Genomic DNA, 27,254 nt, shown 5'->3' on the forward strand with positions numbered 1-27,254 from the left:
TCTGTCCTCTTCATGCACCAGTTCTCAAGACAACACTGTTATCGCGCCAGAAAATACAGCCCAGAGCATTACAGATGTCTGGTACAAGCGGAACCCATATTAATGGTTATTGCTTAAAGAAGAGGCATGCTCAGATCTCTTCACTGTGCTCTAGGGAAATAGCAATTCTTACTTTCTTCCAGAGAAGACCAGAGACATAAAAAGATCAATTGGGTCTGGCTTATCTCAGATAGGGGAGGCTTTTTTAGAGGTAACTTAAAGGGCCAGCTTGACATGACCTGAGACACATCCCCACAAATACAGATTTTTTAACAATTAATATTTGCCTGGATGAATAGACATAAAATGTTCAATTTGTTGTAGGAACAAATATATTAGTGACACTGTATAAAGAATGAATGAAGAGTCCAAAAAAAAAAAAAAAAGGATTTTTTGTCATTTTGGTTTTTTGGCATGAACTTTTTTGGCATGAACTTCAGGCTTGTTCCCAAAATCCTGGATTACTGTAGTCTGTTGACACTTGATTTAGGATTAACTGAACTTTTTCCCTTTTCTTTTTCCCTCTCTGTCTTTTAAAAAAAAAATTATTAAAGATTTTTAGCCAGTTTTTGACAGTGAGTATATTATTCCTAAAACAGAAAGATTTGGGGGAGAGAAAGCATGATTTCTTTTCAAGAAGCTTCTAATTGAGCCAAACTGGAAATTCATTAAATGACATTTAAAATGGCCAGGCAAAGTTACTGTTTTTGCTCTGATAAAAAATGATTCATTTAAAACACTTACTGAGTGAGACATGCATCATATACCATGAAGTTCCATAACACTTACAGTGTTATCAGTGCCAGCCTTAGCTAGGAGGAGTTTATTTTCCTTTTCTACAAAAAACAAAAGATCCCAAAGTATTGCATCTCCATCCTGACCCTGCTTCCACCTTAAATGCTCTGGAAACACAATAGCACCTTTTGCCCCTTGAAACATTGCCATTTGTAATCAGCCCAGATCCCCTGCTTGAGAGAGAGTGTCAACAGCAACAGAAACTTTTAAATTGCTTGCCTTTGATGAAAATGAAAATGTTATCCATGAAACATCTAAGAAGATAAGTTCAGGCCTGATTCTTGCTATGCAAACAGATACATACAGTATCTTCCTGAATCAGCTTTTTCTCATCTGAAATGGAGCTATTGTGCTTTATTATGATGTCAGAGATTGAACTTGGGCATGAATGCTCTTCTGATAAATAAGATCATATCAGATTTGGAAAATTTAATTCATAACAAGAGATAAAAGTTTCCCAATGGCATAGACTCAGAATGCTTGTGAATGGGGCCATGTAATGGTCATAAAAGTAAAGGGTGAATTTGAAATTCCTCATTGCATAAATGTGCAGATAACGCCAGAAGGATGAGCACCCCAATCCCATAAGCCCATTTTTTTTTTAAAAAAAAAGGAAGCATCTCTTGGAACAGGCAGGTGGTGTATCATATGTTCCCGGGGCGGAGAATGAGCTTCTTGCTTTTAAAAGTAATTGATTTTATAGTGAAACGTGTCAAGAGCACTGGTTTTCAAAATGATTCTGTTCATGAGTGCTGGGAAATAATACATACTGCTAATTGCTTCAGAAATAGCTGAATTCTTTAACTTTGGCTTTGACTGCGGTTGGAAGAAAGATCCTGTGCCTTTCTGCCTTTTCCCCATCACAGATTAATAGCTGTTTTGAAACTGTGTCTCCTTTGGCTGTTCCAGAGATGAAATCTGCATGCCTTCACTTTTTGTCTAGGGCATCAGCTACAGTATTTTTTAGTTCAAACTCTGAGCGTTCTAAAGATAGCAGTGTGACATTTCTGTTTCATTGAAGCCCAAATAGTAGGCAAGATATAAAACACCAGAGAAGAAAAAGATGCGTTTGCTGATTTTCCATCGTCCCTACTGAGCTGCCTAGGTGAACAGTTGTAAGTAGGGAGGTTGATTGCAGGTGGGAGAAGAAATAGGAGGATGCTTAGCGCTTGTGCCTTGCTGTAATTCCATATTTGAATGCTTCAATCCTGTACAGATAGATTGAATGTACTGTGGAACCTGAGAAAGAAAACCCAATTGTTTCTTTATGTTTTATTTTTCTTCCTCGGTTGTTTCTCCAGTACACTATTGTGAATGTGTCTGATTTACAGTCTGTGTTTTCTCAAGGTATCAGCCCAGAGGAATAAGCCAGAACCATAGCCTATGGTCAAAAGTATTCATAATTGACCCTACTAATTATGCCTATGTGTTTCATCATCACTTCATTTACACAAACGTAATATACCTATAACAAACATTCGTACATGTGTGTGCAAGACTGAAGTAGACCTTGATGAATTTCAGAGACTGCTCATGTACCTCCTCCTCCAGGAAGACTTCTTGCATCCACTAGGCCAGAAGTCAGCAAATTTTTTCTGTAAAGGTCCAGATTGTAAATATTTTAGGCCTCATTTTGTGAGCTACATATGGTTTCTATCACATATTCTTTTTTTTTTTTTTTACTACCCTTCAAGGATGTACAAAATATTCTTAGCTCAAGGACTGAAAATGGTCCATGGGCCATAATTTGCCAACCCCAAGACAAAGCCAAGTGTCCCTTGCTTTTTCATCCAGAGCAGCCTCCACGTCGTATTGAAAAGAGCTCAACTCAAAATTCTCGGAGGGGAGCTCCTTATCTCTGCAGCCCTGGCCTCAGTGCTGGCAAGTGTTCCTTTTCCAAATATACAGTGATCGCCGCCTTCCAGTTTTATATTCCAGCTGGGAAAAAAAAGGATCCTGTACAGAAACGAGTTAAGTAACGATTCAGAACACAGCGCTTGTTCTCGACAGATCCTTGGCAACTTTGGCTTTCTGGAATAGAACCCCAAGTTGAGAAATAAGTTTTTTCAATGCCCTCTTAAGTTCCCACAATAGCTTTAAGAAAGCCTTTGCTCTGTGCTTCATTAGGCCTATCATCTGGGGTCTTGTTTGTTCTTCCTTAGCATGCAGGTTTGTTTTTTTTTTAATTTTAATAATTAAAAAAAAATAGCTTAAAAGATGGACAGCAGGAAGGGAGAGGGGTGTGTGATGGTGCCTGGGCAAAGCAGTCGGCCTCGAGGCAACCCCAAGATTGACACCAGACACCCTGACCTCCAAGAAGGAGACAGAGTAAATCAGAAGGAGATATAGAGCTAGCTGACTGCCTAGTACAATTATGTGTGCTCTTAATAGGTTTTCAGTCATCAATTAAATGTTGAATTATGCTCATTAGGCTCCCTTTAAAAATACAGCCAAATTTAGCTTCCAATTTCAAATTATGATGTCTACACAACACGGTTAAAATAAAAATATATTCAAGCACTTGCAGACAGTTAGTTTTGGTTATCTGGAAAGTTCCCTCATTGGACCCTCTCATTTTTGAGTGATGTGTGATGAAAGGCACATTTGTGACCCAGGACCACTGAGCATGAAGAGCAGGGGGTGGAGAGGCAGATGGCCTGGGCTGGTTCTTCCTTTCCAGTTATGCAGTCTGACGCAGTTACTTTCTCTAAGCCTCAGTCTCCTGGTCTCTATAATGGGTGATCTCTTAAGGTCACTTACTTAGAGAATCTCATTATTCTGTGTTAAGTAAGTAAATATCTTATCATTACTTCACATTCTGTGTTAAATAAATAAAATTCTTGACACAGAAGCTGACATAAAGTGGGGGCTCAAAATAGTTAGCTATTAGGACTATAATTATTATCAGCATTATGATAAAGTGTGAAAAATGAATGTGACAGAGTATTCAAGGAGCCGACATAAAAGTATAAATATGAAAGTTGAAAGCAACTGAGAAGGTACCTTATGGAAGGTGCTACTCAATCTAGAATGATCATGTGAAGTCTAGAAATCAAGCTAAACTGGGACTAATTACCTCGGAACTCTATTTACCCCTGGAATACTTTCTTAGGTTGAGAAAGTCTGTTTTCTTGAATGATAAAATCCACACACATATTTTCACATCAGATTCTAAACTCCCGAATGTTTTGAATTTCTAGCACCTTATCACCTTAGTTTTTTGTTCCTTGCCAAAGGCAGAAAGGGGAGTGTGGAATGGAGTGGAACAATAGAATTTCACTTCACTCAGGTGGCTCAGTGCTAAAGAATTCTCCTGACAATACAAAGACTTGGGTTCAACCCCTAGGTCGGGAAGATCCCCTGGAGAAGGAAATGGCCACCCACTCCGGTATTCTTGCCTAGAGACTCCCATGTACAGAGGAGCCTGGCGGGCTATAGTCCATGGGGTCGCAAAGAGCCGGACACCACTTGAGCACACACACACGTGCGTCACTCAGACCACCAGAGCCCCTCCTAGAAGAAGGGGACAAGATTCACAAGTTTTCCCCCTGCAATTTTCTTTCAAAGTGTTCTGGCTTCAAACCATATGCTTCACTGTATTCCCCAAATGTAGCCCAGTGGGGCTACTGACACACCACACTGGGAGTGACCTTTAAAAGCAAGGACCTGAAAAGGATTGCTTCCTTCTGGAATAATAAGCGCTGATGCCAAGTCTAGTCACTGATGTAACACAGAGAAAGGGCTGCTTCAGAGGGAGAAATTGGGACAAGGGAGTTTGGCTGGAGCAATGAGAAACGTCGAGAGCCTTTGGGTATTAACCAGACTGGCAGCGTGATCCCCGGGAGGAAAGTCAAAGATAGCTCCCGCCTTCCTGACTCAGGACTGCCCACGCCGCTGCACCACCCTGCCTCCTGCAAGGCTCTCCTCGTGCAGACCATCTTCCTGAGTGGGCATCTCGGGTCCAGCCCGCGCAGCCCCGACTTTCCACGGCCTGGCGTCTGTGTCCTCGACTCTGCGGTCAGTGGACGGTTACAGGCAGCCCTGCCCTTGTTTCATCCAGGTAGGCAGAAGGACGGTTTCCTGTTGACTTTTCCTGGAGGCTCAAAGCAGAGAAGAGGGCGGGAAGTATCAAAACAATAGACGGCATTTTTGCTGTGTCCTCATGAGTGTGCGTGGGAAACATCGGAACACCTAAGGGACAGGGGCAGAGACAGGGAAAAAAGCGTGCCCGGGAAGGGAAGGGGAAATAAGACGTGAACCGTTCTCGCAGCTGAGCTGGAGACAGCAGAGCAGAGAAGGGCGTTTCGCACAGTGGGGCATCCTGTTATTGTCAGTACCTATGGTACCCTGGTTCGAATTCTCGTCCCTTCCCGGGCCCAGTCCGTGTAAGCCGCAGTCCCTGCTGTGAGTGCAGGCAATGTCATTTGCCTGTACGCCCCCCTCCTTTCTGCTCGGAGCCCAGCCCCATCAGTCGGGGACCGCCTGGGCTCTGAAGGACAGGACTGATGTGGGTCACAGGTGCTAGAGCTGCACAGACACTATGCTAATTACACCACACCTGTTTCACCAGGTTAAGCCGTTGCTGTTGGCAACCTTGATATCCCTTTTCATGTATCCATTTCCCAGCAAGGTGTCATTGCTCTCCCCCCACTCCCCACCCCTCACCCCCCAGCAAGTAACAAACCTTGGACCTGGGACTCGGTCCCTCCCGTTAGGGGACAAGGACAGTAAGGAACAGCCCACAGGAAAGTAGCATCTGTATGCGTTACCTGGAGCTGATGAAAGAAGAGTCCGTTCCACCTGCCGGGGAAGAATGAGGTCCGGAAGGGCTATCAGGGGGATGTGAAATGCACAAGATGAGAAGGCATTGACCAATTGCTGGCATGGACGGCCCAGGGACCAGCGCGAGCCAAGTCAGTGTAGGTGGCCCCCTGAACTGCCAGACCTGTATCCACTGCTCACATCCCCTCCATTCCTGAAGGTGTTTTTCCAATGTATCCATGGTATCGTGCAGAACTATGCCATCACTTTAGACAAGGCAGGAATGGTTTTCTCCACTTCTCCCAGCTTACATTCTGTTGAGCCCCAGCCATGTAGCTGAGCTGTGAGTCCCCTTAGGGGTTCCTTCTAAATATTTTTACAAGTTTTTCTTTTATTATGCTGTAATTTTCTTATACTCCCAGAATCAACCCCTTCTACTTATGGGAAATTTCTCAAGACAAACAGAAGTTTCTCTTCCCGGGTAGCAATTTTCATTCATGAAAAATTGCCTTGTGTGCAGTCAGGAAGTATAGCAGGTTGTGAAGCTCTGTAATTTGTTTCCCATCAACTAATAATCTTATTGTGATGAATAATACAGTACTGTTAATGTTGCTACAAGGTTATGGATTATGCTGAGTGTCAGGAGAGGAGCTGACGTGCCGTGCAGCAAAGCCACCCTTTCTTCATTTTACGCAGCAGAGTTTCTTAAACAGCTTGCGAGAGACACACAAGCTTCAGCAAGCAAAATTCTAATGATTTCAAATATAAAAACTATTAACATCACACCAGTAGGACTTTTGCACAGATGTTGGCTCTGTTTTGAGTTGTTTCTGGTGTGCTTTTTGTTTGTAAGGATGTGCTAGTATTGAAAGCAGATGTTCCAGGTTTGAGGGTTAATTTGCTCCCTTGTTTTTCAAAGAGCCTCAACTTCTCTACCTGGAATGGCTCCTGATCTGATGCAAGTGTTTCCCTGTCGACATAATTCTATCCTGCTCTCCACATCCATCCACGTGTTTAGTTTTGTTTTATCAATATTATATTTTTAAAAATTGACATACAATACTTATACGGTGTAGGGTTCTATGAATTTTAACTACATGCATAGTAGATTTGTTTAACACAATCACTCTCATGACACAGAACAGCTCCATCACCTCAGAAACCTCCTTTGTGCCCTCTTTTTGAATTAGATTGACCAAAAATTCATTTATCCGGGGTTTCTGTAACATTGAAAACCCAGATGAACTTTTTGGCCAACTCAGTAGTTATATCTCCTCTCCTTCCCAACCCCTGGCAGTCACGGATCTGTTCTCAGTCACTAAAGTTTTGGGGTTTTTTTTGAGGATGTCCTGTGAGCGACATCATACAGCATATAACCTTCTGAAACAGACTTCTTTCTTTCAGCGTGTGCCTTAGAGGTGGATCCCGCTTGCTCTATCCATAGGTAATCCCTTCCATTGCCGCATACTGGTCTGTTGTGTCCCACCTTGTTTATCTGCGTGCTGGTGGTAGGACCTCTGAGTCGTTGCCTCTTTTGTTGATTGTGGATAGAGCTGCTATATAACTCTTTGGTGTGTGGATTTTATTTTTGTATTTTTTCTATTTTATTTTTTAACTGGCGGAAAAATTGCTTTACAATGTTGTGTTGGTTTCCACCATACAATAATGTGAATCAGTCATAGTTTTATATATATATCCCCTCCCTCCTGAATCTGCCTCCCTTCCCCTCATCCCACCCCTCTAGGTCATCACAGGGTGCCAGGCTGGGCTCCTGTGTTATTTAGCAACTCCCCACTAACTCTCTGTTTTACACGTGATAGTGTGTATGTAAACCTGCTTTCTCAATTCATGCCCCCCTCACCTTCCCCAGCCGAGTCCACAAGTCTGTTCTCCGCCAGGTTCATCGGTTCTTGTGTGGATTGGGGGTGGACATACATTTTCATTTCTCTAGGGTGAACACCTTGGATGGGGATTATTAGCTGGTGTGGTAAGTGTAGCATCATGGGAAACTGTTTTCCAGGGTGACTATACCATTTTGCACCCCCACCAGCAACGTATGAGAGTTCCCATCATGGTGTTTTGATTAGCTTTCATGTCTGTCAAAAGTATGTTCTCACATAATGCTCTCTTTTGTCATGAGCTGCTTCTAATTTCGTAATTTCATATATTTTAGTTCCCTAATGAAAGAGTCCTTAAATTCTCTGTCTTAAAAAAAAAAAAAAATCTTTATTTGGCAGTGCCAGGTCTTAGTTGTGGCACTCGGGATCTTCAGTTTTCATTCGGCATGCAGGATCTTTAGCTGTGGCATGTGGGATCTAGTTCCCTGACCAGGTATTGAACCCGGGCCCCCTGCATTGGGAGCGTGAAGTCTTACCCACTGGACCACCAGGGGGGTCCCTAACTTTCTGTCTTTTTAATGTTAACTTTTTTGAAGAAGAAGAAGCATAAAACATGCTTGCCTACTTTTCTCAGTTCTATTTATGGTTCCTTCTTTGGTTCAGATTACATGTGTTTTAATTAGGAAAATATATCAATGATATATGTCTCTGTGTTTTTCACAGAATGAGGGCCATGAGCTTACGGTGCTTGTAGAGGTGCAGACAGATGCAGCTTGGCTCATCGGAGTAAACCTGAGCAGTAAAGCCTCTCTGTGGTCCACTTCCATTTTCACTGCATGACACCAGGCGTTTCATGGCACCTCACGTGTGCATCAAGTGCCCCGAAGGCCGTGTGTCTCCTGCACATGTGGCTGAGAATCCAGAGCAGGAATGCCAAGCCTGAGTCCCGCTAAGAAAGCAGTATAGCGCGTATATTCCATGTGCATAATTGAGGACTCCAATTCACCATGCTCTGTTATCTAGAATTAAACATACAAGACAGTCGATAAATACCACATTCAGTTGAAAACACAAATGAATCAAAATGTTATAGTTTCTCTCCGCAGGTAATAATTAACTTTCTTGTGACTTTCTCAGTGTATCACAGATCACCCTTTAAATGGTATGCTGGCAAAAAAAAAGAAAAATCATTGTACACTGAGACATGTGGGTATATAGACCCAACAGAATAGTGAGTGAGTTTCTGGAGATAAGATTAGGGTGGGAGGAGTAGGTAAGGATTCTTGTTTAGTTTAATGATATACATATAGGAAAATTTTTCAGAGCAATATGTCATAATGGTCCTTAGAAAATGTTTTTGTGTGAACTGCAACATGAATAAAAACCTATATGAAAAATGAAACGTTCTGATTGTTAACAATCATGAGGGGAAAAAAAGAGTGAAGGTGGGATCTTTGTGGTTCAGTGAAAAGATGAGCATAGGTTATCACTGTCTTTCCTGACCTTCCTAGAGGTCAGAGATTCTATAACCTCAAAAATCCATGGGACCCAGGGTAGAATCTCAATAATTAATTGCTAAATGAATGTGCATGGGAATAAATAAAAACATGAGTGAAGGAACAAACAAGTGGCTGAAAATGGTTTGTCATAAGTGAGCTTAGCTCTTGGGTCACTGGGCAAGGCATTAATGGGAGAGAAGGCAAATAGAAGAGAATATGAAAGGCTTTGATAAATACCCAACTAGCATATGACTTTGCTAGGCTCTGTACAAAGAGAAACCCATAGAATGAAAGCTTTTTCCTATTATGTGCCATGTCTAACAGATGTCCCCAACCCCCTGTTAGGAATGGGGCCATACAGCACGAGGTGAACAGTGGGCAAGCAAGTGAGCTTCATCTGCCACTCCCCATCACCCACATTACTGCGTGAACCATCTCTCCACTCCCATTCTCCACCCTTGGTCTGTGGGAAAATTGTCTTCCACAAAACCAGTCGTTGGTGATAAGTTAGAGATGTTTGTAAAGATCTGATATGCTAAATATGGCCACGGGGAATTGTTTAATGTATAACATGCCAGTGGCATGTGATATATTACTACAATCGTAGTCCTAGAACAGAACCACCATAAAATATTTTACACTTGTAACCATACAGTAAGGAAGCCTTTGGATTTCTTCTGATCCAATCCAAAAAGCCTTCCTGCTGGAGGAGGAAATCCATCTACCTTGCTTTTCATTTGCAAATCCCCTGCAACAGCCTCCTTTCCTTTGCTGCATTCATTTGCTTTTAGTGTCATGAGCCACAGAGATAAATCAGAATTTACCCTATTCAGATGAGTCAGTGGCCTCCAGCAGAGGTTCTTTAATACAATAGGTTCCTGATGGAGAAGTGAACATTTTCCAGTGGCCTAGACAGCCACCAGAGATCCTGTTAGCCGAGTTTGGAAGTGAAGTGCGTCTATTCCCACTTGGGGTGTGTCAGAGGCCTCTGCCATCATGAGTTCCCTGGGGATTTCAGCTTGTAAGGCATTTGTTGTCATGTTTGGGTTGCTGCAGAAGAGAAAAAATTGCTGCAGTTTGCGTGAGATTGAGCTGTGTTTTGGTAAGGAAGCCCGCCATCGTTTTTTTCCTGAACTTCGGTCAAGTTGACGCTTTTACGATTTGTCTCGAAGGATATCAAGCAACAGCGCCTTTGAAAGACTTCCAAATCTCTTAGAATTTGGACTCTCCTTTTGACTCCTTTGTTCTTACCTTACTTCTCAAAGTGTCATTCATTCATTCACTCTCTCAGCAATCCTTTGTTGTATCTACTAAGTGTTCCAGGAGGCAGAAATTCAGCAGGGAATAAAACAGCCTCCTTGCCTTCTAGGAGCTTACTTTCTAAAAGACAATTTTCTAAAATGTGATAAGTGCTTTGGACAAAAAGAAAGCAGTGTAAGGAAGATAAGAGTGCTAAGGTTGCCTTGGGAAGGCATGTCCTGAAAGAAGACACATAGCCAAGGCCTGCACACACTAAAGGAGGCGGCCATTCAACTGTCTGTATCCCCGATCAAGGGTGTGGTGAGTGCAAGGGACCTAGAGTTGAAGCCCGTTGGCTCAGCCCCAGATCAGGCGGAGGCCAGACAGGATCAGAGCCCTTCTCATTTACTTAAATGTTTTCTCTGAGAACCAGGCTTGAAGTTGAATGCAAGAGACCGACCTAGACTGATAATCTGGCCAATCCCTACACACGCCACAGATTTTAAAATGTCTTTGTTCTTGCTTTTTTTTCTGCCTGGTATATTTGTTCCCCCAGATATTGGAATGGCTCTCTCCTGCTTTCCTTCAGGTCTCTGCTCAAATATCATCCTCCTGAGAAGCCTTCCCAGGCCACACTATTAAAGTGTCAGATAAGCAGTGTTAGAAATGGAAATTATTTGCTCCACCAAATCTGATTATTTCATGAGAGAGATGACTCATTCTCTATGTTATGGGATTAAGAATGATCCCATTTGAGATGACAAATACCAGAAAGTTTCAGTAACCTGAGAAGCCCTGAGAAAAAAATGGCTAATTCATGACTTACACCATGTAAACGTGATGAATAACTCAGGGCCTCAGTGGGTTCACTGGTGAATTAGCAGTGATAGAGCAACCTGCTTGGCTCATCAGTGAACCTGAGCAAAAGAAACTTAAAAGTCTGGTTTTTTCCACTGGCTTTTCACGCAAAATGAGGGCTGATACTCAAACAGAAATACCAACGTTCAGGAAAAACTTAGCTTTTCTAATGCTGATTTTCACAGAGAATAAGAGAATTTATAAAAAGTGGAAAGCTACTGATAAGGCCCTTCAGATTATCCACCATCAGATGGCTTTATTTCAATGTATCAAGGTGAAAATTAAGGGCACTGATTATTTCAATGCGTTTTAAGACCTAAAAGAGCTACTATGACTCATGAGTAGAAAAAAAAACCCTTGTTCTTTTTTTTAATCTAAGTACAGTTGATTTGTTATGTGTTAGTTTCAGTTGTACGGCAAAGTAATTTAGTTATCCATATATATATACACAGATATAGATACGGTCTTCCCAGGTGGTGCCAAGTGGTAAAGAATCTGCCTGCCAACACAGGGCACGTAAGAGATGTGGGTTCAGTCCCTGAGTCGGGAAGATCCCCTGGAGGAGGGAGTGGCTGCTCAGTTTAGTATTCTTGCCTGGAGAATCACATGGACAGAGGAGCCTGGCAGGCTACAGTCCATGGGGTCACACAGAGTTGGACATGACTGAAGTGACTTAGCACGCACACATAGATATTGTGATATATGTATACATATGTGCGTATATCAGTTCTTTTTCTGATTTTTCCATTACAGTTTATTATAAGATATTGAATATAATTCCCTATGCTCTACAAAGGGTCCTTATTATTTTATGTACAGTAGTATGTATCTGTTAATCCAAAACTCCTAATTTATCCCTCCCCCTCTTTCCCCTGTGGTAACAAAAATTTGTTTCTATATCCTTGAATCTATTTCTGTTTTTTAAATAGGCTCATTTGTATCATTTTTAGATAAGAGTCCCTTATTCTTAAGGGTGCCATGTACCTCACCAATATCTGGCAACAGGAAATTTTCCAAGTCATTGAAATAATCTCAGGATCACAGGATCCTGATTTCACGCCTTTCCCCATCATCTCTAGAAAGAATTAAGCTGATAAGATAGAAATAAATAAATACTGACATTTCCTAAGTACTTCCTATTCATGATGCATTTTCTTTGCACTTTAAGCATACTATCTCATTTAACTCTCTTTACCAAATGGAAATGGTTATTAACTAACTTTTATGGATGGGGAAACAGAGGCATGGACAGGTTACCTCCTTCATAACTCTAACTGTTGAACTCAGAAGTCACCCAGAGAAAAGTGAAGAAATCAGTGTTGAGAAGACTGTGGAAAAGTCCTGGAAACAGCATGCGGAACTGTGGCTAAGAGGAAATTCTGTTTTCCAAGGGGGCACAGTGGGAGATGGTGATTCTCATGTCACTGACACCTCCTCCCCAACAAAACTGAGATCTGCAGAGCTCGCTGGCCTCCTGTCGGCCCCTGTGTTTCCTGAAAGTTGTTTGCATCCTGTGACTCTTGCATCAGGCGGAGGGGTACATGTTCATGCTCGTCAACCATTATGTCCTGGGAGGGGTATGCGTCTTCAGAAAGCTCTCGGATATTTGTTTCTCCCGCATAATTATGTGCTTGTGTGTGTGTCTGTGTGTATTTATCTTGAAGGCAGACCTGAAAACATCCCCAGCAATATACCCTATATATGGCATTGTGTCCACTGTCACGTGACAGGAAGCCAGCTGCACCAAGTTCAAGGTCTGACATTCAGCTGACTTCTGTTTACATAGTATGGAGAAACTTTTGTTCCCTTGCCTTATAAGGCTCATACCCTGAGAGATTTGAGGAAAAGGTCACCCAGAGAGTAAATAATTCTGCTGAGCTTTGAAGTGAAAATGTGCTAGGAAACTTTATCCTGTCGTTGCCATTTAACTGGTGTGCTTCAGTCATTCTTGGTATTAATGAATGGTGTAGACCAGAGCATGTTCCCATCATTCTGTTAATCAGAGGCTCAATCTGACATCAAAATCAGATTTTATCTTTGTTTTGATTCCCTTCCTATGTTCTGGGGAAAGAATTGTGACCATCTCAAAGAAAAAAAAAAAGAATGAAATACACCCCAAGGAAAACCTAGTTTAAAAGCTAAAGAATGACATCTTGATGGAAGAAAATTCCACTGTGATTTTTATTTTTCAAAAAAAAAAAAAGAAAAAAGTCCAGTCTTTGAAAAACATATTATCTTTCATGGGTAGGGAAATATCCAAATTATGCCCAGCCTATTTTACAATAAGACCTTGAAAAGCTATGCGATGAGCTGGAATGAGAGGAGTTTAAATTTCTGATGCAATTCTCTGCTTGGGAAAGTGATAATGCAGCTCAAATAAGAGAGTATTTTCTGCTACAGCGCAACAATCAACATAACGTCTGGGCGTATTAATAATTTCGCTCCTAAACTTCTCGACTGGGAGAGCATGGGTCTTAATAGCATTGTCAAGATCCTTAGGGCAATTGAAAAACCCAAAATCATTACTTTTCACTGATAGGCTTTCCTCTCCCAGAGGATGCCAAAATACCTAGGGTAATGTAGATTTATTGAAATGCTCAGATAGGCACTGCTCAGATGTAACTTTGCAATAAAATCTTCTCTTTAGAAGGATTTCTCTCAGATATTTCAAGTGGTCTTTTTTTTTTTTTTTTGTCTTTGTCACTTAGAAAGAGCTAATGGAGTTGACACTGATCTCAAGTGATACTTTCCTGATGATTTAAGAAAGCAAGGAGTGAGAAAAATAAGAAAGTAAGGAGGAATATAGGGAAGGGTATGGTAAAAATAATGTGGCACTTCGGATTAAAATCCCTCTCCCACCCACCAGAGGTGAGAACTTGCCCACCTGCAGCAGGATGGTCCCAAACCAACAAGCGACTTGAAGCTCCTAATTCAAGGGTAGTTGCTGGCTTGGCACCCGATGCAAGAGTTCCCTCTCTCTTCCTTCTCCCCCGTCAAGAATTCCTGCCTGTGCACGGCTGGGTTTTAGCTGAGCAGAAATGGCCCTCTGCTGTGATTACAGCCATGCCTGAAGCACTGCAACAAATTCCAGGATCCCCCTTGGACCCTCAAGTACACAATTGGCTCTCAAATGGCCATCACCTAACAATCTCCACCGGAAAAATATCAACAGCAGCCCAGAAGCACCTGTGAAGGACTGGCTTCAGGTTGCCTGGGAAAGATGTTTTCTAAGTGGTATGAAGTGCTCCCCTCCCCACCTGAGATCTAACTTTGTTCCAGCCGGGCTCCACAGTAGACAGACAATGTGATTATAAAATCCCAGAGGGGATCACCCTTTATATGCAATGCCCAGAATAGGCAGATTCATGGAAACAGAAAGTAACAGGAGGAATTGGACAACATCTGCTAGGGGGTATGGGGTTTCCTTGTGGGGAGTGGGGCTGACAGAAATGTCCTCAAATTAAACAGTAGTGATGGTTGTACATCTCGGTGAATATACTTTTAAAATACTAAACTGTGCACTTTAAGGACTGATTTTATTATAGCTCAGTAAAGTTGTTATTAATAAAAATTAAAAGAATAGGAGGTCAGGCAGAGCCAGGACCAAACAAATAAAAATAGAGGGGATAGAAGTCACCTCTCCCCCTGTGTCTGCCCCTCTCCCTGTTAAAGGACCCTCTGAGGCAATGAGAACTAGGGGAGTTAACTGGAATGCTCAAAGAACAGGGGCAGAAGTCTACTGTGATTCCTCTGAGCTGAGGCTAGCCAAACAGAACCCTCCAGGGGCATCAGTTCATTTGCTCATTCATTCATTCTGTGCTACTTCTATGCCAGGTGCTGTAGCCTTGTGCTGGGGATATAAAAACAAGAGAGATAGGCTCCTTGTGTTGGAGAAGCTCACAGTCTAGTGCGGAACACAGGAGGGTCCAAAAATAATACAAAACTTCTTGCCAAGGGTGATGAAAGAAATGGTGCACTGGAAAGGGGCCCGGATATAATGTGGTTAAATATGAAATGTACAAAAGGAAGCCTGTATCACGTAACCTCCCTGGCCCTCCATTTCCTCCTCTTTGAAATGGACAACATCTTTTCTGAAGGTTATTCTAAATTTTTCTTCAATTTTTTTTTTTTTTTTATTTCACTGTAGTAGAGTTGATTTGCCATGCTGGGTGAGTTTCAGGTGTACAACAAAGTGATTCAGTTATGCATACTTATTTTCTCTCTTTTACAGATTCTCTTCTCACCTGGGTTATCACAGAATATTGAGTAGAGTATTATAAGTTTTAAATAAGGTGAAATATATAGAGTGCTTATCACACAGGTGGGGCTTATTAAATGCAAACGATTGTCCTTAGATGAGCTAAGATGTCCCTCTGAACCCTAGCTGTTTATGAACGTAGGTAAATCTGACAACACGTCTGCCTTGCGAGTTATCATCGTAAAGGTGCCTAGAATGCTTTTTGTCTGAGGCCATGCATTTTGTGTAAGCAAGCAAACTACAAATCACTCATGAGTGAGTACTGTCCTTTGCTTCTCTGGTGCTCTGGTCAGGCTGAATGGGGTCTTTCCAGGAAGGCCAGCCTCCTGGCTCGAGGACCATGCAATGCAGACCAAGAGGCACTGGCCAAGGAGGCCCTCTGGGAGATGAGAAAGAGACCGTAACTTGGCTTCTCCTTCACCCTGTATTTTTCTTTTCTCCTCTATTCTGACATGCAGAGAAATAGCCTGACAATAGCACAGTCAGATGTAAGAAATAGTACAGACAAGTCACCCATCCCACACGCCAGCAATACCATCGGTGGGTCAATAATAAAAAATAAAGAGTCTGTTCTTTAGGAGACAGATCATTCAGTAGGGAATGTTAAGGGAAAGAGGGAGCTCACTGAATGTCCACAGGGTCCAGTCCTTAGAGGCAGGTAAGTAAGCCTCTCTCCAAACAGAGGAGGAAGCTGAATCTGGATCAACCTCCACCTCCTCATCCCTAAGCTGTTAGTAGAGGCCCTCTGATCAGAGCCAGCAGGACAGGCTGGGGCCGGCGTGCCCTTGTTTCTGCCTCCAGCAGACCTAATTGCTGCTCATCCTTCCCGCCACTGGTTATGGGAGACAGGGATGCAGCGCAGGGAGGACCCTTTGGAGAGGCGCAGAAAAGAGACCGCTCTGCAGTTTGGCTGTTCTGGCCTATTTCTCTTGATTCAAGTCGTACTGTGAGGGGGAGATTCCCTCTATTTTCTCACGAGATCTGGTTCTGCGATTTAAGCAATGTGTAAAAGAATGCAGCAAGCCAGCTTTCCTCTGTGTTTGCAGCGTGTGTGTGTGTGTTAACCCCTCAGTCGTGTCCGACTCTTGTGACCCATGGACTATGACTTGCCAGGCTCCTCTGTCCATGAAATTCTCCAGGCAAGAACACTGAAGTGAGTTGCCACTTCCTTCTTCAGGGGATCTTCCCAACCCAGGGATGGAACCCAGGGCTCCCACATTGCAGGCAGATTCTTTACCATCTGAGCCCCCAGGGAAGCCCAAAGTAGTTTGACACTTTCCCTGTCGGGGAATCGAACCCATGAGACAGGCAGGGATTTGCAGGGTTGTGAGCAGACTGGGGCAGGATGCTCATTCCTTCTGCAGGAGCATGCTTTCTAGAACATTGCGCTCCTCTGCATGGGGCAAAGTGGGGAAGAGACTCTGGGATCAGACAGCAGCGTTATTGCTTATGGAACTGTGTGACCAGTAGCACACTGCTTAACCTCTCTGAGCCTAACTTTCTGGATCTGTAAAATGGAGATGTTAAGAGAACCTATCCCATAGAAGGGCGTGGGAATACCCTGAAATAACTGAAGTGCAGCCCTTAGAGCAGGATCAGACACACAAAGAGAGCTTAATTCATAGCATCTGTTGTCAGTATTATTGGTTTGTTGCCATGATCATTGTTTTGTTTATGGAAATGAGAGAGCTCTGAATCCCAGGTTCCACTTCTGCAGGCTTTTAGAGACATACTCCTGAAACCGCCTGTGTTAATGTCCCTGCTGTATCACTTGGTCCCTGGGCCCTTCTGCAGACAGAATCTGAAGGTAGAGGGGATCTGAGGGTGGTAATTTTGCCTCCACATGTTCATTTGATATCTCACTGTGAAAGCTGCTACCTAAAAGAGCTAGGAAAACTGGATTGCCCTAAGAGGTTCTCATCACTTTCTCCAGAACCATGGTTGCTATCACTGTTATTACTATTATTGGTATTGTTCATTGCAAAGAAAATGATTTGTATTGACAGCTTACTAAAGTGCCAAGAATTGTGCTAGGCTCCCTGCAGATATTCTCATTTGCTTATCCTAGCCATCATGTGAAAGAAATAAAATGACTATACCCATTTTACAGATGAAGAAACAAACTCAGAAAAAAATGTAGCTTTCCAGTGGTCCCATAGCTAATAAGTGGCCAAACAGCAGTTCACAGCTTACCACCAGCCTGGCCATCTGCAATAGCCTCCACAGTCCTTAGTTCTAACCCGAGGCTTGAAAATGCTCACCTGCGATTCCCTCTGGCTCCCATTCAGGGTTAAAATTGAACAGGGTGTCCTGGTGCCAATTTTCATCACCCAGAAACTCCAGAGCCTTTGTCAACATTATCCCCACTTCCAGCATCTTCACACTGCTGTCAAGGTGGAACTTGCTCCAAAGATGAGGTTCAGAAGGCAGAGAGTTTGTGGTTAATTCATTATCTTGGGGGCCGAAGGGTTAAAATTTTTAAAGGCCAACAACTGGCATGCCAGCTCCAAGAATGAGTGAATTGTTGGCAGCTAGGCAGGGCTCTACTTTTATTTTTTCTTTCACATATTTCATCATCATTTTTAATCACCAGGAATAATTGGTGTGGGCAAGTCAAGGCTATCTAAGTTCATCCCTGCTCTCCCACTGTCATCAACACCCTACCTGGCAAAGGTAGACCCAGCCTGAATACCTCCCCCAGCTGTTTATTTAGGAGGAGTGCAACAATAGCCAGTTATTGTGAATTTACTTCCTTAGCTCCAAAGAAAATTCTTCCTTTATACATTATTTAAAATGTGGGCGTTGCTGGTTTCCACATGCTATTTGAGCACCACTCATCTAGTCAACACAGAAGTTGACTCCAGTGTATGTGTGTATGTGCATGTGTGTGTATGTGTGTGCGTGTGTATACACACACATATATATATAATTTTTAAAGATCAACAATTGGCATGCCATCTCCAAGAATGAGTGATACTCATTATCTATTTTATATATATAGAGTGAAGGTGTATATGTTAATCTCAGCCTCCTAATTTATCCCTCCTAATTTATTTATTTGTAGATAATGAATTAACCACAAACTCTCTGCCTTCTGAACCTCATCTTTGAAGCAAGTTCCTTCTTGACAGCAATTATGCTAGCATAGCTAGAATATGCTAGAAGTGGGGATAATGTTGACAGACTGGAGTTTCTGGGTGATGAAACTCCAGTATGTATTAATATGTATGTGTGTGTGTGTATACAATGGAGTACTACTCAGTCATAAAAAGTAATGAAATAATGCCATTTGCATGGATAGATCTAGAGATTATCATACTAGGTAAAGTAAACCAGAGAAAGACAAATATTATACCATATTGCTTATAGGTTGAATCTGAAGGGAAAAAAAAAAGACACAAATAAACTTATTTCCAAAACAGAAAGAGACTCACATACACAGAAAACAAACTTATGGTTACCGAAGGGGAAGTAGGGGAGGGGAGGGATAAATGTAGAGACTTGGATTAATATACACACATTACCATAAATCCACCAAAGACCTCCTATATAGCACAGGGAACCATACTCAGTATTCTTTAATAGCTTTTAAGGGAAAAGTTATATATATAACTGAATCGCTGTGCTTTACACCTAAAACTTAGGTGATATTATAATTCGACTATACTTCCATAAAAATTTTTGTACAAAAAGAGTTGATACTCTAAAATTTTGTGATCCCAGACCACTATGTTGGAATTGATATTGTGACCTGATCAAGACGTACAGCTTTATTTTTAAGACTCCACTGTTAACCAGTTGGCATTTAGGAAGGACAGAGTATGTGAACAGCATCTCTTTCAGGAACAGAATTGCTGGCAACTGTCCCACAGCACATCTAAAACCTCAGAAGCATAGACCGTTCAAGCAAACAATTCCAAATAAGCAAACAGTACAAGTTAAGCATTCATTCAAGCACTTCATTTTTAAATCTACAGAAAGCACCTTCTCCATGAATTAACTTATCTCTGCTCGGATTCCTATCTGTCCCACCCTAGCTTTTAACACAGGACCAACATATAACTCCTCCTTCCTAGGACTAAAAGCTACACACACCTAAAAACAAATTCCAGATTTCTGACTTCGAGATAAATCAGGTGCAGTATAATAGGTTAGCACAGTGATTTTAATGACAGCTGCCTTTTGCTGCTAATAGCACACTTATTAGGTTGATACCATGTAAGTGTTTATGCTACATAGTTATTCATGCCTCAATTATATTACTGTGTGATTTCATATTTATGTAATAGAAGAGCCATTAATAAGATGCACATGAATTAAGCCCAATAAATGTGTGGAACTCGGAGTGGACATGAAGAAAGCTTCCTTCATCAAGCTGAGGTATTCATCTTTGTTTCACCACAGATTGAAGACAACACTTGCCTTAGAGAATGACTTTTTCATGTCATTTAGCTTCCTAGAAAGCAGTAAGGCATGCTGCTTGCCATTGTGTGCATTTTTTGAAACAGTAAACCATTACATCCAGCAAACATATTGGATGACTGCGACAAAAACAAACACAAAAAGTGCTTGAGATCATTAACTGTAGCAGAAGTGTTGTTATATTAGAGATACGGGACCCACACTGAACGCTAAGGAGCCCTGAGTTCAGGCAGCCATCCAAAAGCGTAAATGTCTACCAGCCAGTGATACAAATGCATATGTCTGACCAGATGAAGCTAACAGGGATTGTTCAGGTTGATGACAGAAGCAAACAAATAAAACCACCCAATGGTGCTGGGCTCCATCCAGTTGTTGCCATGACAGAATACAGACTCCATATCTTCAATTTGTTTTCAAGAGAAGTCAGAAGTCTGGAACCCTATGTACAGTCTTGACCTTGAATTTTTGGTAATTGTCAGCTTGGGGTCTGCCAGTTTGTGACCCCTGTCCTCAGGAGATGAACTCTGCGCGTACTCTTTTAAATCTGGGCTCCTTGAGAGCTGCAGTTACTCTTTTATCCATCCTTCTGTTCCCGAGAACCAAGCATGCAGTTTGGGGGGAACTTGCCAGCCATCAGGTAGCATGTTTAGCACCTTACAATCATCTTCCTCCCTACCTTTCACAGCAACCTTATGGGTAGTTACTGCTATTTTCATCATTTGACAGATAAGGATGTTGATACTTAGAGAAATGATGTCTGAGGTCCAAGTTCCCATAACTCAAAAGTGGGCAGACTTGATCCTTGAACCCGATTCTTTAGATATTATCTCCTAACCACTGGCTCAGTGCCCCCTGCGGATGCTCCTGCACCGTTACGTTTATCCCCAGTGAGACCATTTATCTCTCTTTGGTGTCACTGTCTTTTCCTTCTAGCTCCTCCGCCTAGTTCAAAAGTTTGAGTTTTGAATAGATAGATAAATGAGCAAATATGACCAGTGTCACAGTGGGAAAGAGCAACAGTATAAGGAGAGCATCCTTCAGTCCTGAGGATGGGGGACCACTGTGCTGTTGTTGCAATGGTCATTTGATTTATATGCAAAGAGCTTGTGGCTTTATAGGCATGCCAGGTGAGTGGAGAGTTGAGTATTTGTTTATCTTCTCCTGTTGGTCCTTCTCCAATCCTCAACGCCCCCCACTCCCACCCCACCAAGAAACCCTAGGCCTTCTCTTAAGGAGAAATGGAGAATTTGACATGTCTTGCAATTAACTGGAAAACTCACCCTCTGTCTTTTGGAAACGTGCCACACAACACCCAGGTGGGTGCTTCCGTTCCCCCCTGGGCACCCCGGCGGGCTGTGTCCGCTGGAAAACAACCACAGGAATTCCACCCACACGGAACACAGATGGACGGGAAAGGACCACCCAGGCTGGAGCAGGCAGAGCAATCTCAGCTCGGGGTGAACAGACAGGAAGCAGGAGGGTCCTGGTGTCCCATTTAGTGAGTGAAATCCCTCACACAGCCTCTTTGTACTTCGGGAGGGTGTAGCTGGAGGGTGGGGGCTGAGGGCCGAGGGAGACGGAAAGTTAGGGCTTGGGGCTGGGGAGGGAGGGTTCTTGCTTGTACTCTGATTCATCTCGCCTTCCCGAGGCAAGGCTCATAATTACCTAACTAATGGAGAATAATGACACCACTTGGATGGGAGTTGAGAGGGGGAGAAAGAAAGGCATGAGAATTCATTAACCTTGTGTGAGGGGCTTAGATAGCATCTCTGAAGGATCATTATTACATCATTTCACCCCCTCTTCTCCCCTCTTTCCACTAATACGAGACAGACAAATGCTAAATAACTATATAATAATACATTGCAAGACAGACAACAATGCCAGAAAATATAATAGCCTGCTACAGCAATGAAACTCCCTCAAAGTTATATTTAAAATGTCAGTGGTGCAGAATGGAAAATATGAATTAACAGGTTCATTTGGAGGACGCGATTTCAAAATCTATACAACTGTATGGTGGCATTTCCCACTGGGTTTTAGTTTTAGTCTTTTTCCATACACAACCCCCCCCCCCAAAAAAAAATCACCCAAGTAATTTCAGCCCAGAGACACAACCTTCGAGGAACCACTTTCCTCTGTATTTTTCTTTTCTGTTTGCAATGGTCACGATGCTCCCTAAACCTAGTATCTTCTTGACATGTTGCCTTTCTCTTCGAACGTTTCTGCAAGCTTCCCAGGAGCCATGGAATGTAGATTACACCTTTTGGAGATGTAGCCTGGCCACATAAGGAGACAAGTAGTTGAAATTTGTGTCAAATTGCTTGTTTAAATGACTTGAGCCAACTTCTTAGAGCCAGGACAGCAGGGGCTGAGGATTTTCAAAGTTGGCAGGGGCCAAAATGACAAGGCTCGGCAGTCACCTGGTGGGCTGCCAAGCCCGACTGGAGGCTTCAAAAAATAAACTTTCTCAAAGGACACAAATTAAAAGTCATGTTTCAGCAGCCATTAAAACCAAATTATAGGCTTGCGTTGCATAGTGAACTGCTTTCATTTTCATTACGCTTAAAATATTTCACTTTGTAGATGGAGAATGGATTGCCAGGAAGACCGTGGATGGGATTGTCATCCTTGGTCATATTTACAGGGGAATATGTAGAGGGGTGTGGTTGTCTTTTGTGTGTTTTTCCTGCAAGGATGGAGGATTTCAAGATTAGAAACTAGGATGCAATTTTGAGTAAGGGTCACGGTTTGAAAACATCAACCCTGACCTTCTCCAGAGACCAAGTCCTCGGGGTTCATCTCTCAGAGGACAGATGTTATCAAGCCCCTTATCTGAGTGAGCTCATAGGTGTATTTTGTTGACTCTCATTTTAAAAAAGGTATACATATATACATGTGAATGTGTATAAACTTGAAAGTAAAAGTGTCAGTTGCTCAGTTGTGTCCAACTCTTTGAGACCCCATGGACTGTAGTCCACCAGGCTCCTCTGCCCATGAAATTCTCCAGGCAAGAATACTGGAGTGGGTTGCCATTCCCTTCTCCAGGGAATCTTCCTGACCCAGGGATCAAACCAGGGTTTCCCGCATTGCAGGCAGATTATTTACCATCTGAGCCACCAGGGAAGTCATATGTAGGCATACATATGTATATATGTGTGTGTGTATATATAAAAAAATATATATGTGTGTGTATATATATATATATAAATACACATACCCAAAACCCACGCATATATATTTTCATCGTCAACATTTTTTTAAAAACTCTAAAAGTCCAGATCTTCAGCTTTCCTAGAAAAACTGGAAGATCAGTTGCCTTGATCTCTAACTCCTAAATAGCCACGTGAACCTTGATCTGAGTGAAGGCTGTTCCCTACCTGCTCCCGTTCACCCCAATCCACTTCACTTTCCTGCCTGGCCCCTGATAGATGTTTAAACTTGCTACTCCCTGACGTCCAGTATGCCATATTCTTATACCTTCAGAAAGATGCCATAGCGTTATTTCTTTTCATCTTTGTTTTGGCCACGCTTCACGACATGTAGGAGTTCCCTGACCAGGGATGGAACCCATGCATCCTACAGTGGAAGTGTGGAGCCCTAATACTGGACCAGCAGGGAAGTCCACCCCCTCCCCTCGCTTTGGACATTGTTTAAAGAATGTATGGAGTATCCTGGCTTACCAGGAAGTGGGCTGGGAACTTGTTACAACAGTGGTCGACCTTGAATGTCACATGACTTTCCTTGTGGAATTCATGTTTCAAATAATTCCCACTGGTCAGCCCTCAGCAGCCTGGTTTTGCTAACCTAGCTTCTCATTCATCACTTGATGCCCACCTAGAGGCAAATCAGGGCGTACTGTGTATTGGTAACTGACCCTGGGATGCTTGATGTAGTCTATCCTGCGTTTCCGGTTGGCGATGGTCAGCACTTGTCAGTATCGAGGCTTTGGTTCCAGGTGGAGTGTTCGCGGCGGCGTCCGGCAGCCCCTGACGGCCATCTCTCCTCCTTCTTTTCCAGGTCCTCCAAACCACCACAGCCAGTCGACTCTGCGGCCCCCTCTGCCACCCCCGCACAACCACACGCTGTCCCATCACCACTCGTCCGCCAACTCCCTCAACAGGAACTCGCTCACCAACCGGCGGAGTCAGATCCACGCCCCGGCCCCCGCGCCCAATGACCTGGCCACCACGCCCGAGTCCGTTCAGCTTCAGGACAGCTGGGTGCTGAACAGCAACGTGCCGCTGGAGACCCGGTGAGTCCGCATCCTCATCCCTCGCGCCTCCTGCCTGCCTCACCCGCCCGGAGCCTCGGGGGCGCAGAGCTCCGGTGGGGCGAAAACCCCGCCTGCCCTGTGGGACCAGCTGACCAACGCCAGCTGTTCCCTTGGTAATTCCACCCCGGACAGCAGGTTGATGGGTATTTCTTTTGTTCACATGTGTCTCCTTTTAATGCGTGTTTACTTTCTTCCATAGCTCCTGTGTACCCAACTAATAGAATTAGCATAACATATTTTTACACAAAGGCTCATGGGAAACATGCTTATAAGGGTATATTGACTGAAAGCTGCTGATAAATTATGCATTTAGCCTTTCCTGGAGTAATAAATGAAGACTCATTTGAAATTAAGTGTTTGGGGAGACCTTGAGAAACAATCCCCGATTCCAGACTGACAGAAGTATAATTTTAATTTATATTTCATCCAACATGCAGTCTCTCTTTAATCCCTCCTGTACACACTTTAACAGCTTGATGCCTGAGGGGCAAACAACAAGGTAGAAAAAAACAAACAAGGAAGAAGGGGCAGCATTTATGTTGAAAGGGAAGAGTTTGAAAGTGATCTCCAGGCCTGGCTTTGTTTGGTTTTGCGTTTGCTTCTGTCCTTTTCTCGCCTTTGCTTCTGGTCTTCCAGAATCACCCTTAGTGACCTGAAGGAAGGGGCATTGGTCACAGCGTGGCAGGCTGCAGTGTACTTGGCAGTGGGTTGACCAGATATCGGAATGGTCCTGTTTTTTTTTTTTCCATCCCCAGGCACTTTCATGGCGTGTGTGCTTCAGGGGACACTGTCTCCTAGCCCAGAAAAACCATGGAGACTAAACAGAGAATGGGGCTAATTCATACTAAACCTTCAGAAAGTTCTCACATAGTTTTTAAACTTTAATAACTTAGGTTTAAGAAAAGACAAAAATGATCTGTAATCTTTCTGGTAATGGCCAGTGAATTTTCTGCATGCAGCTGGAAATAATTATGCAAGCCATGTTGTTTCTTATCCCTAATATCCCTAATATGTGTTATTAAGATCTCGAATACGTTGAACACCATTGTCACTCTAGTCACTTCAAACTTTAATACATTTTATTTTCTAACCAGTGTAGGTGATTTGTAACCATGCCTGCATTCTTAATCCCTAAGGCTTACAATAAGTAAACTCAATAGAAACTATATGCATATATTATATATAATAGATAGGTTTAAACATTTGCATTGATATAATAATCCACTAATGAGTAGCTTTATGGAAGGGTTCCAGGCTGAAAGCTAACTGGTCCACCAGGCTTAACTCAGGATATGTTCATAGTTGGTGGTGGTCTTTTAAGACTGGATAAGATTTGCTTTTTTTCCCTTATATTTATGAACTGCCAATAGAGTTTGTTGGGTACTAGTCAGTCTATTTTCATGTAAACAGACCATTACTTGAAAATTATTAATAGTTTCTAGACATGAGGCTGTGCACCATGGATAAGATGGAGGAGAAGGAGAAAGGGTAGGAGAAATGTAGTAGTTATTGAAAAGAGAAGGAAAAAAAAGGAAAAAAGAGCACTACCATCACCAATGCCAACCAGTTTTCACTGTGCAGCCTGTCTATGCCAGTGTTAGTGGTTTAAATGTACTGTCCCAATCAAACCTGGAAGCACTTCAGTGAAGTAGGAAGAAATCATTGTTGTCACCATTTTAAAAATTCAGAGTATAGACTTGGGGGTCAAAGTAACTTGCAAGCATTCTAAAGCTTCAGTTCAGTTCAGTTCAGTTGCTCAGTCATATCCGACTCTTTGCGACCCCATGAAACGCAACATGCCAGGCCTCCCTGTCCATCACCAACTCCCGGAGTCCACCCAAACCCATGTCCATCGAGTCAGTGATGCCATCTAACCATCTCATCCTCTGTCATCCCCTTCTCCTCCTGCCCTCAATCTTTCCCAACATGAGGGTCTTTTCAAATGAGTCAGGTCTTCACACGAGGTGGCCAAAGTATTGGAGTTTCAGCTTCAATATCAGTCCTACCAACGAACACCCAGGACTGATCTCCTTTAGGATGGACTAGTTGGATCTCCTTGCAGTCTAAGGGGCTCTCAAGAGTCTTCTCCAACACTACAGTTCAAAAGCATCAATTCTTCAGTGCTCAGCTTTCTTTATAGTCCAACTCTCACATCCATGCATGACCACTGGAAAAACCATAGGCTTGACTAGACGGACCTTTGTTGGCAAAGTAATGTCTCTGCTTTTAAATATGCTGTCTAGGTTGGTCATAACTTTCCTTCCAAGGGGTAAGTGTCTTTTAATTTCATGGCTGCCATCACCATCTACAGTGATCTTGGAGCCCAAAAAAATAAAGTCAGTCACTGTTTCTGCTGTTTCCCCATCTATTTGCCATGAAGTGATGGGACTGGATGCCATGATCTTAGTTTTCCGAATGTTGAGCCTTAAGCCAACTTTTTCACTCTCCTCTTTCACTTTCATCAAGAGGCTCTTTAGTTCTTCTTCACTTTCTGCCATAAGGGTGGTGTTATCTGCATATCTGAGGTTATTGATATTTCTCCCGGCAATCTTGATTCCAGCTTGTGCTTCCTCCAGCCCAGCATTTCTCATGATGTACTCTGCATAGAAGTTAAATAAGCAGGGTGACAATATACAGCCTTGACGTACTCCTTTTCCTATTTGGAACCAGTCTGCTGTTGCATGTCCAGTCTAAAGCTTCAGTGAGATGGTAAATTATGAGTCACAGTGGATGGACCTCTGGTGATTTCTACACATAAAATAAGATGCTGAGATATCTGATCACAGAGCTACAATTATTGCCTTGATTGTCACATCATCAGGGAAAGATCCATCAGAATGTCCACTCCTCACAGAGTCTGTCATTGGTGATGAGAACACATACACTGCATGAGGGTGGCTCCTATCACCCATCACATTCTGATGTGATTGGCAATAAATATTTCCCTTGAAAAGATCTGGGGGAGAGGACCAGCAAACCAAGCATATCCCCTGCCTGTTCTCCTGAAGTTCTCCCAGAACATGCCTTCCAACCTGTCGAGTCCTTCTTCAGGTTATTAGAATACTTAGCATTTCTCCTAGGATTGGAGTTTCTCAATGCTTTTAGAGGAAGCAAGCTTGAAGTGTTAATAAGATGGCCAAAACCTTGAAGCCTATCAGATGGCAAGAACAGTATCAGATGTTCTCTGATCAGTACATTCAAGGGCCAAGAATTAGAGAATGTAAGTCCCTTGAGATGGGCCATTACTAAAATCAAACCCAGATATTTGA

General features: G+C 42.8%; 1 protein-coding gene across 1 annotated transcript in view; it reads left to right on the forward strand.

Moving 5' to 3' along the window:
* Positions 1-27,254, forward strand: part of TENM2 (teneurin transmembrane protein 2) — a 1,359,342-nt gene that overhangs the window by 1,006,677 nt on the left and 325,411 nt on the right. Inside the window, exon 8 of the mRNA XM_065919048.1 lies at positions 23,730-23,964. Coding sequence (XP_065775120.1) covers positions 23,730-23,964 — 235 coding nt within the window. The remainder of the gene's footprint in view (positions 1-23,729; positions 23,965-27,254) is intronic.

Source organism: Muntiacus reevesi, chromosome 1 (assembly GCF_963930625.1).
Source record: "Muntiacus reevesi chromosome 1, mMunRee1.1, whole genome shotgun sequence".
Classification (NCBI taxonomy): Eukaryota; Metazoa; Chordata; class Mammalia; order Artiodactyla; family Cervidae; genus Muntiacus; species Muntiacus reevesi.